This window comes from Cyrtonyx montezumae, unplaced genomic scaffold (assembly GCF_038088225.1).
Source record: "Cyrtonyx montezumae isolate F1298 unplaced genomic scaffold, pur_monq_1.0 scaffold_8, whole genome shotgun sequence".
Lineage (NCBI taxonomy): Eukaryota > Metazoa > Chordata > Aves > Galliformes > Odontophoridae > Cyrtonyx > Cyrtonyx montezumae.
Genome location: NW_027072089.1, coordinates 107453293 through 107463779, shown reverse-complemented (window position 1 = coordinate 107463779; position 10487 = coordinate 107453293). Strand labels below are relative to the sequence as shown.

The following is a 10487-nucleotide window of genomic DNA, read 5'->3' as shown; positions in this document are numbered from 1 at the left end:
AGCTGCGGGGATGGCCGCTGCAGCCGGCTGCGGGGCACGGGCGCTGCTCACACTGCCGACCCCCCCGCACCCCGCTCGGCAGGGAGAAACTTTTCCTTCTAGATGCGAACTTCGGCTTTAAAATCCCGTGAAAAGGGGGGAAGATATTTGGGGTTGTGGGCACCTCTGTACCCACGGCCGCGTATTTCGCTGCCGGTCACAGTGAGCCCATGGAAGTTTATACAGCAGAGGTGAGCTGCGCCGGCTGTGATGTAAGGGACGGGGCGGCGGTGCAGAGTGCCCCCCCCGGGGGGGCAGGATCCGATGAACAAAGGAAAAGAGAAGCAAAGAAAGTTCGGGCCGCGCGGTCCCCCCTCTCCGCGCCGCTGCCGTCGGCCACAGAGACCCCCGCGGATGCCTCGGTTTCCACACCCCCCCCACCTCCACCGCGCCGTCCTTCCTTCTCTCTCCGTCCGCCCCGCCCCGGGCTTCCCTTTAACGCGCGCTCCCGCCGCCAGCTCTGCCCCCTTTCCCCACACCCTCTCGGAAAGCGCGCGCACGCGCACCCGTCCCCTCGCCCCTCCCTCGGCGGCCGGGCTAATTGGCTGCCGGGCGCGCGCGCGGTGCTCGGGGAGGGGGCCTGGCGCGAGCGCGCGCGGAGGCGTCGGCGTCGGGGGCGCGCGCGCGCGCGCGGCGACAGCGGCTTCACTTCTGTTCGGGCAGCGGGGGCAGGAGCGGCGGCAGCAGCGGAGACGGTGCGGGCAGCGGCCGCCGCTCGGCTCGGAGAGGGGGAAAAGGGCAGAAAGAAGAAAGGGAGCGCAGCGGGCGGGCGGCAGGCAGCGCGGGGCGGGCTCATGACTCAGTGAGCGGCCGCTGCCCCCCGCCAGCCCCTCGCCCGGCCGCAGCCGGGGCCGCCACCACGGATCGTCCCGCAGCCCGCGCCTCGCGCCAGCCGGAGAGCCCCGCGTACAGGTAGCGACCCCCCACCCCTGTGACCGACCCCCTCCCGACCTCCGGCCCCTGCCTCTATCCTCAGCACCCCTCCCCCGCCCCGCCCCCGACCCCATCCACCCCCGGTGCCCTCTGGCAACTCTCCGGAATCGTTTCGCACTCCTTCCCCCCCCCCGGCCCTCCCCCTTTTCCTTTCCAACCCACCCCTGTCCCCACTGTCAGCTTCCCCCCCTCCTCCCCCCCCCCCGGGTACCCCCTGCCGTGTCCCGACGCCGCCCTCCAGCAGACCCCCCCTCTACGCCCCCGCGTCCCATTGTGGGTCGGGGCAGCCACCCGTCCCCCCTCTTCCGTGCCCCCATCCGTGGCCGTGGGCCCGCTGCCCACGGTGATGAAGGTGAGGATGAAGCACTCTGCCCGTCTTTGCTCGCAGGAAATCAGGACCGCAGACGGAGGCATCCCCGAGGACTAACCCCCCCGCACCTCTACCCCATCCTCCTCCGGGACCCGAATGGATCCCTTGCCCCGGCCGCAGGGTTTAGGGGGGCACTCCTTGTCTATGTGTTTGTTTTCCCTTCTGAGATAGGCGCGGAGGGAGGGAAGTGCCCGGGGCTGAGTGTGACCGAGGCAGCTCCTCCGTTTACAGTCCCCACTCCTAATCCCAGCCCTGCTGAATCATCCCGGGGGAAGCAGGCGGGCTCCCGGTCCCTGCCCTCCCGTTCCTTTTCGGGGTGCGGGGCTGGAGGTCGGGACCCCGGAGCAGGACATCCCCTCACCCACCCTGCTCTCCCCGCGGCTGCGCTGCTGCTCTCGGCTCCGAGCAGCTTCCCGTGCTTCCCTCCCCGCTCGTGGCACCGAGATGCTTTCCCGTAGCTGTCATCCTCCGCTCGGTGGCTTTCTTTTTTTTTTTTCTCCATTCTCTTATTCGTTCATCTGTTTGTCTGCCTCCTGAGTTTGAGTTGCGAGTGTGTGACTTGGGGCCCTTTGGAAGGTACTCGGAGCACGGCACGGAGCATCCCTTCAGCTGTGCCACATTTCTGCAATTGCGGCTATAGGGAGGAGAGAGTACAGGGAGAGCACTGGGGGAGCCACGGATAGAAGGGGGGAAATCAGAAGGCAGCCAGACATCAAATGACAGATTCAAGCATTTTCCTGCCGTAAATGCTGGCATTACATGTTACAGTAATTATATGCTCAGGGCTACTGTTACAGTGTTTGTCTGCTGGATAGTAACCTGAACTTAACCCAGCAATGCAGTTGGTTTGGGATAATAGTAATATTTATAGCCAAGATTATTTGCAGCAGATGTCCCATGCGTGCAGGCTTCGTTAAATACGTTTTTAACTTTTTGGCCTGCAGTGTTAAAGCATGCGTATGTACATCAGGAAGGGTATTTTCCTCTTGAAAATGAGATGTGTTAAACAAAGTTCAGAAGTAAAATCTAAAGCAAATAAAGGCCATCAAAAGTGCTATTCAAAGAGATCAGATGGTATTTTCACTGTGCGTAGAAGCAAAGAAAACAGGTACCTACAAACAAAATTGCATTGTCGTTATTAAACACGTATTTTGACTTGTCAGAATATGGTACTCTGCTCTATTACATCTAAATCTTCGATTTGTTTTATCTTTACATCTGACAAGCAAGAGATAAATATCGAGGTGTTGAGCCATGTAAATATGTGAACTGTGCTCAGCATCATCTTGTAGCTGTACCGTAGGGAAGATTGCTCTGCTAAGAATGAACAATTTCTTACTTTAAGAGTCAAAGCCACTGTTATTTCATGCTGCAAACTGTAGATTTGTTTTATACAAATTTATGCAAGAAAATATGTTTCAAAAATACCGTTTTTAAAACTCAAATCCAAATGCAGCGTATGCTGAATAAGGAAAAGCTCATCCATATCCAGCGCTTGCTGTTTCTTGTAGCATCTAAATATCTTGAATGTTTCAGGCTTGCAGATTTTCCTTTCTGTTTAGCTTCATAAATTAAACAAACAAACAAAAACCTTGAAGATTAAAAACCTGGAGATAAAAAATGTATAATCACTGAGGTGAACAGTTTGGTTCTTAATTGTGATGATGTCTGTACCTGGGTAAAAGAGTAAGCAAGTTGAAGTTCACAGCAATTTAAAACTCTTTGTGTACGAGACAGCAGAATCTGGATTAGTTCGGATTCAATCAGAAAACCCACCCCGATATGTGGGGTTGTGTGGATGTGAGTGTGGGATGTTGAGGCCTGCGTGGCCTGATGGTAGCTCCTTTACTCTAGAGGAACCCCTATCAGCTCCCAATTTGGCCTTAGAGGGATGATACTGGGGGTTTTGTTTGTTGTTCAGGAGATTGTTTTTTGAAGTTTTCTAGCAGTCATTGCTGCCACATATGCTAACTGATAGAGAGTTTCTCATGGATGTCTGCCCTTCATTAGCATGGCTTGGGAAGTCCTAACAGCTGTAATTCCTCATCTGCCAAATAATGTTACACTATTTGAAATGACGGAAATAGTGAGAATAGCTAACCGGTATCTCAAGTGTGCACATAAATTGTGAACTCGACTTCTGGAAGCAGGCTGAGATTTCTTGTAGCTTGTGTACCCTGACAGCTTTGTTGCCTTGTGGCAGAAAATACTCTGTGTATCCCCTACCAGGGCGCTTGCTGCTCTAGAAGCATAGTGTTTAGTAAACACAAACAGTTCTGTGTTAGTGCCTTTTGGTTCTGTGAATGTTTCCATCCAGCGTGCCAAGATGTGGATTTTGTAATGTGGAAACCCACGTTATAGACTTGGAATGAACCCACAGATTTATTTCATATGGGATAGCAGTCTTCAGATAGCAATAGCTCTGGGTGTTTGACAAACGATGTGAGAAGTGAGCTGGTGGCATAGTGATGAGGAAGTTGACTTACGAGATGACCAAGGAGTGGGAAAATCTCATTTATGGCAACGGTATTGCACTTGCACAATCGTGTTTTATGCTAAATTACGGTAACTTCTGATTTTTCATACATATGATGAGAGGATAGATCTATTATTTATTTGTTATGGAATTTAAAATGACCAACTCCGTATGGAGACACAGATCTGTGTCATTTCCTCAAGACATGCACAGAATACTTTTGGACAGCTTCTTCTGGAAAAAGCTCAACTTTCATGGTTTGTGTTTTGTTCAGTGCAGCATCTGCCATGTCTTCAGAGGGGCAGAGAGTTGATGACAGTCCGAGCACTAGTGGAGGCAGCTCTGATGGAGATCAGCGCGAAGGCGTTCAGCAGGAACAAGAAAGGGAGCAAGTTCAACCCAAGAAAAAAGAGGGCAAAATATCAAGCAAAACAGCTGCTAAACTGTCAACTAGTGCTAAAAGGTACAGTGTTCCTTCTGTCTTTTTTTTCTTCCTTTCTCATTTTTCAGCTGGCCATCAGATGTTATGTATTGGCTCGATATATTCATTTTCTTATTGTTTTATTGTAGCACTACTATGTCAGTGTAATAGTCTTCTGAGGCTGGTCATGATAACAAGACCTGTATTTTTTTTTTCCTTTCTTTGACAGATTGGCTCTTTCACATGGTTTTAATAGTAGCCTGCATGATAAAAGCTGACATTTTTTTATTGCTAGTAAAACTCAGACAGTTTTGTAGCCTTATAAAATACATCTCTGTATGTGTATGTATGACTGATGTTGAAAATTGTCAGTGTAACTTACAGTTAATTAACCATAAACATTTCAGACAGTTCAGTAACTCACCATGTTAGAACTACTGTAATACCTATTGCTGTAAAGTACTGTGTTCCCTTTTCCCAGATGGTCAGGTCAGAGACATTGAAGTGAACAACAAATGCATGTTGGTTTCATTACTTTAAACTGCAGTCTGTTTTAAAACCTATCTTTAGCATCTCTTTTCTTCTTGAGAGGAAAAGTGGATTTGTGGAACAGCTATTGAAATTATTCTCATAGAATTGTTTGAGTTGGAAGGGACCATTAAAGTCTTATGTAGTCCAACTCCCCAGCCATGAACAGAACACCTACAGCTAGATCAGGGTGCTCAGAGCCCTGTACACCCTGACACTGAATGTTTCCAAGATGTCTATATGATCACGTTTATTTCCAGGTAATGATTGTCGTGTTTGGACCAGACTCAGGGAACTGAGTGCTTAGCATTTCTCCATCAGTACTTACTGGTGTTAGTCCAGATAGCAGAGTTCAAATGGGATTACAGTGGTTGTAGTCAAACACTTTTAGCAGAATCTGATAGATCAATTTTGCAGGTTGTCCCAGATCCTGTTTTTCACTAATTCAAGGCAGTGTGAACTGCGAGAAAAAACTTTGGAGATGTGTAGCTGTGGGGACAAAAGAATTGCACAGTCTCACAAAAAAGGAGAAGCATCAAGGCCCTTTTTCTGTGATTTATAACATCCTCTTATGTGTCTACATCTCGTCAAGGTTCCAGCCTATGTCTTGGTTTCATTTGTTCCTTACCTTTTTTGTACTTCTCTGTCCTGGTCTCTCTTGTTTTTCCACTGTGTTATTAGCATGCTTCTGCCCCTGCTCTTAGCTTCTGTGAAGCCTTTGCCTTTTCTCCTTCCCTAGTGAGATGCTTTCTCAAGACCCATTCCTAACATGGTGCTGTTCAGGCACGACCTAGTTGTATTGGCTATAGGATAGTCAGCAGAGCTTGCCATGGTTTCTCTTTATGATTAAAAGAAAAAAAAATGCGAAAGAGAAAAAAAATAAAACAGAAAACTAAAAGCTTTCATTTCAAACCATGGTGCTACTCATGTAGTTGATCCCCACAGTTGTCATAGTTTCTGGGCTTCTTTTCTTCTTGCTGCTTGCTGCTATTGTTGTTAGTACTAGGAATATTGGTCTAGACAGGGTTGCTAAGGTCTCAAATCCAGTTTTTAACATTTTTAGAGAAGAGTCTCTGAATTCTGAACTTTTTTACAATGTCTGATATGTTGACTCCATGATTCTGACAAGGGCCTGTGGGCACTATCCTATTAAAAAATTAATAATGATATGTCAGAAATTGGACTATTAATCTTAGCTTTGCATCTTCAAAGCTTAGAGCTTTTATCAACATGCATTTTGCAGTGATAAAATTACTTAAACCTTTTAAAGTTTAATCGTATCTGCTTATGATTCTTCTGAAACTAATTATGCTGGTTGCTGACATCAGTACATTTGCTGGTTTGACTCTAACAAGAGTTTCACGTTTACTAATATTGAAGAAAAGCTTTTGATTATGCATTTTAAAAGCTGAGATGATTTATAAAAATATAGGGCTTCTGTAATAATAACAATAAATAGCACTTTTGACAAATGTATTTTCAGGAGTGCTCATTGTCATAAACCTGGGGAAGAATCACAGCAGTGTAGTCTTTACAGTAGTATAGTTTAGTTTTTATAGTTGTGCAGTCTATTCAGTAGTTTGTCAGCAGGTTAGAATGAGGATAATGTTTTAATCTGATCTGGGTTTTGTATTACAGGTTTTGTTTCATTGCTTTTTGATTAAAAGCAGTAAAACGTCAAGGAAGGAAAATCAGAAATTAGAGGATAAGGAAAATCTGAAATTAAAGTAGAGGAATAGAAGGAGAGGAGTAACATCAAAGAAGGGAAAATATTAGCACGTCTTATGCTGATTATGTTGTTTTATATAGTCAGTTTCTGTAATACTTCTTGTCATTAGAAATGAATAATATTGTGAGAATAAGGCTACCCCTCTTCAATTGAATATTTTTTTGACCAGGTAGACAAAGTATTTTTTTTTTTTTATTGAAACAAATTGAAGTAATTCATTTGTCCTACTGGGGAGAAAAAAAAGACTGCATATATGCTCAGCAACTTTTTCCTTTTTAGCCTTTGAATTCTGTGGTTTTCATGGCATTATACTAAAGTGACAGTAATCTTCACTTAGTTAAAAGAGTTGACTCTGCTAACGTCAGTAAAAAATCCAACCAACAGAGTACAATAATTAAGGAACTTCTGTTCAGAGAATGCTAGCAAGTTAACATAGCACTGGAGATAAATAATTGCCTGGTCTTTAATTCACAGGCTACAGACATCGTTCTAACCTGAATTTGAAAGCCACATTCTTCCACCTGTGGAGACCTTTCTTGCATATAGAATTGTAATCACAGTGTTTTTGGATTACTTCATACTACCTGAATTAGAATTAAGAATTTGTTCATTTTTTGTTCACGTAATTCTTTTCTACTTAATTGTGTGGTAATGTACACAATTAGATCTACTTTTAAAGAATTTTCAGCAGTATTGACTTCATATAAATCGAGTTAGCAGAGGTCTTTTTCTCTTGTGTAAATACCCTGCTATCATGCCTTATGCAGGAGTGTAGTACTTTAGCAACTTAATGCTTTTCAAAGTGGTTTTGTTATAAAGGATATGTGAGACTGTTTGAATGTGTATTTAAGTGGCAGTGATTTTGTTTTTCTTCTGTTAACTTCGCTGGAGGTGGCATCAAGAAGGCAGAATGCCTCCACGTGCAGTCCTTTTCTGTTAACACTTTTAAGGCTAGCTGCTGTACAGGTGTAATAGCTTTCAGCATATGTCGTACAGTTTCCGGTCCTTCAATTTTCCCTCACCCAGAGGGCATCACCCTAAATAGCAACCTTTCTTACCTAACATGTCAACATTGAGAAACTCACTGCATATCACAATTACAGTTCAGACATGGAATTGAATTGCTGTCCTTGAAAACAGCAGGCATCTTGTTACCTCTTAAGCAGCAAATCTTAGCCTGACCTTTGAATTGAGAGAAGTGTAACTGTTCTTGGCTGACACAGTAGCTCGACAAATAAATGTGTTGTTTTGCTCCTGAAGTTGATAGTTGAAAATCTGTCAACCTAAGTGTCCAGACCAGGATGTCTTTTTATAAATATCTGTGCTTACAATGAATTGTGAACTTTAAAACCTCAGTTGTAGGGTTTTATTTGTTTTGTTGTTTTTTTTTTTGTTTTTGTTTTGTTGTTCTTGGTTTGGTTTGGTTTGTTTTTGGGTGTTTTTTTTTTTTTTTTTTGAAAGAAGGAATCTCTACTAGTTAATGGGTTAAATTTGTTAGAAATCAAACTAAAATGAGCTGCTGCTTTTCTTTTTTTGCCTTTTTGCTTTTTTTTTTTCTCTCAGAGTTGTTTTTCATAGTGCTATTTGCAAGGAACCTGCAAAATATGGTAGAAAAAATGGATTATTCTTCCTTCTAAGAATTATTCTTGCGTTTACAAATGCATCTAATATGATGATAGAATATTTTTCTTCTTTGAGCAGGAATCTAACCATCTTTGGATAAATTTCCTGTTCAGTCACAGTTTCTGGAAGATTGAAATTTATACCAGTGATTGCATTTCTTAGTATTTTCTAAATAATCTGTGCTTCAGTATGGAGTATTGGTTCATGTCATTTCCACGAGTAAGGAGGCATGTATTTCAGATAAGTAGATGTGGTAAAGTAGGTTATTCTCAGCTAGTCATTTTTTTTTGCTTCTTTTTCTTTTAATCCTATTGGGAAATATACTAACATGTTCAGTTGTCCCTTAGCTTTAGTGCACTTTAACTGTTTCATGAAGAAAACAACGAACAGTCCCCCTAGGCTTGGAACACCAGAAAATATATGTCTATGAGAATTAATAATATTTGAAATCCACAACATACTCTCGTGCTTCCGAAGTTAGGGGAAGATTAACCTTTGCACTATTACTTGAAGGCAAGTATGTTTGTTCTTTCCCATTAGTGAAATGGAGGGAAAACACAGTACTAGTAATTTTATATATTTATATAGTTATATGGAGAGAGGGAAACAAACCAAAGGAGGTCAGATGATGTCTTTTAAGATCCAACAAAGGGCAACAGATCTGATGTTGAAGGTTAAATGTCCCTTACATACAGCCTGAAGCTTTGATTACTAGAGAGACTTCTACCCCGATCAAAGAACTTCGTCTCCCTCCTTTATATTGGAGCGTGACAACCCCCTACTCCCAATAGGCTTTAAACCAGTATGCCATTAGTTTAAATATACAGTGTGTGTGTAAATATAATTATTTCAATATAGAATCCTTTTTATTCTACAATAACTTAACTCTACTGACTCAGAAAATCCAAAGAAACAAGTGCCAGAGGGGACCCTGCAAAAATAAGTGTTTTGGTTTTTTTTTGCCAGAGGCCGCATAGGCTCACGATGAATCCTCTGTGGTCAGTGGAGGAAATGAGGCACATCTTCTCCTGTGCCAGATTCTGAAGGCAACTCAATGGAGATTTGAAACAAGTGCCACTGCAGTGGAATAACTTATGCAGACAAAGGCTAGCTTGCGCGTTGGAGGTCTCTATCAGTGCAAAGCTCTCTGGGATATTATCTGATGATTTAATTGTAACTTTGAATGCCATGACATGTGAACAAGCTATTGCATGTCAGCTACTCTGCAGAAACTGTTTATGAATGTGCTCCCAGCATGAATGCAAGGTAAATTACAGTTACAACAAAAGAGGTATAAGGTGTATATATTATTTTGGAAATGGCACAGAGCAGGAGAATAGATGAACAATTTGCTGAGTTTGATGTTAATGTTGCAGCTATTTTTGTGTAAAAATAAGCACAATGAAATGTCTCCTTATCTTAGATACTTTCTAAAGCAATTAATACTGTTGAACACAAATAGAAAGTATAATCTGATCTTTTTTTTTTTTTTTTTTTTTTTTTTTTTTGCTTGAAACAGCAAGGTGTTTTGTTCTTGCTTCCTGGATCGTAGGAAAAGCTCAATCTAGGACCATTCTAGTGCTGTTGACATTTGAAAGTGAAATTTATTTATTTATTTTTCTTAAACTAGAACAAAGAAAAGAAGGGACTCTCTACCCATTTGTTTTCAGAATGGAAGTGAAATGGACTCAGATTTAGGAGGATGAATGGAAGGTTTTTGGTCTAGGACTTACACTGCATTTGCCACACATGCTTGGTGTCTCAAGGGCACATCACAATGCAATGAAATATTAACTGCTCCTATTTTCACGCGTACAGCAAAGGAATAATCCCTGACTCTGGAAAGTTTAATGCTGTGATTCTCTAATCTCCCAGAAATTAGAAGCAGTTTGTAGAAAAAACAAATAAATAAAACACAAAATTGGTGGAGATTTTGCACTACTTACGTTTACTGTATTTTGGATTAGTGATGGAGTAAATTTCAAAAACGTGATGAAACTTTGCTGTATTAGGAAGACATATTTTAAACATCCCCCACATATGTAGGATGGAGGAATATTGGTGGTAGGTGGACAGTTGGACTGGATGACCTTGGAGGCCTTTTCCAGCCTTGGTGATTCAGTGATTCTAAGATCTCCTCCCTTTTGAGAAATGTAAATAGTCAGGGTGGTTTAAATACAGTAGCTATTCTAAACAATGTTTGGTGTCCTTCACTAATCAGATTTTTCCTCTTAAAACATGTGTTGGACTTGTTGTGTTACCATGAGTTTCTGCACATACTGATTAAGTAGACTGTGTTTGTATCTTTACAAGAAAGAAATGATGCTTACTGGAGAAATTCTACTTCCCAGAGGCAAATATTTCAGTG

General features: G+C 42.9%; 1 protein-coding gene across 2 annotated transcripts in view; it reads left to right on the top strand.

Annotated features, from left to right (window-relative positions):
- The first annotated feature begins 634 nt into the window (after window positions 1-634).
- Window positions 635-10487, top strand: part of LOC136059353 (ubiquitin-conjugating enzyme E2 E2) — a 203092-nt gene continuing 193239 nt past the window's right edge. The window contains exons 1-2 of one of the 2 annotated variants that reach the window (XM_065753490.1): window positions 635-951; window positions 4098-4281. In XM_065753490.1, coding sequence (XP_065609562.1) covers window positions 4106-4281 — 176 coding nt within the window. In that variant the 5' untranslated portion in view covers window positions 635-951; window positions 4098-4105. Of the gene's footprint in view, window positions 952-4092; window positions 4282-10487 lie in introns of both variants that reach the window. The other variant, XM_065753489.1, reaches the window with a different exon arrangement.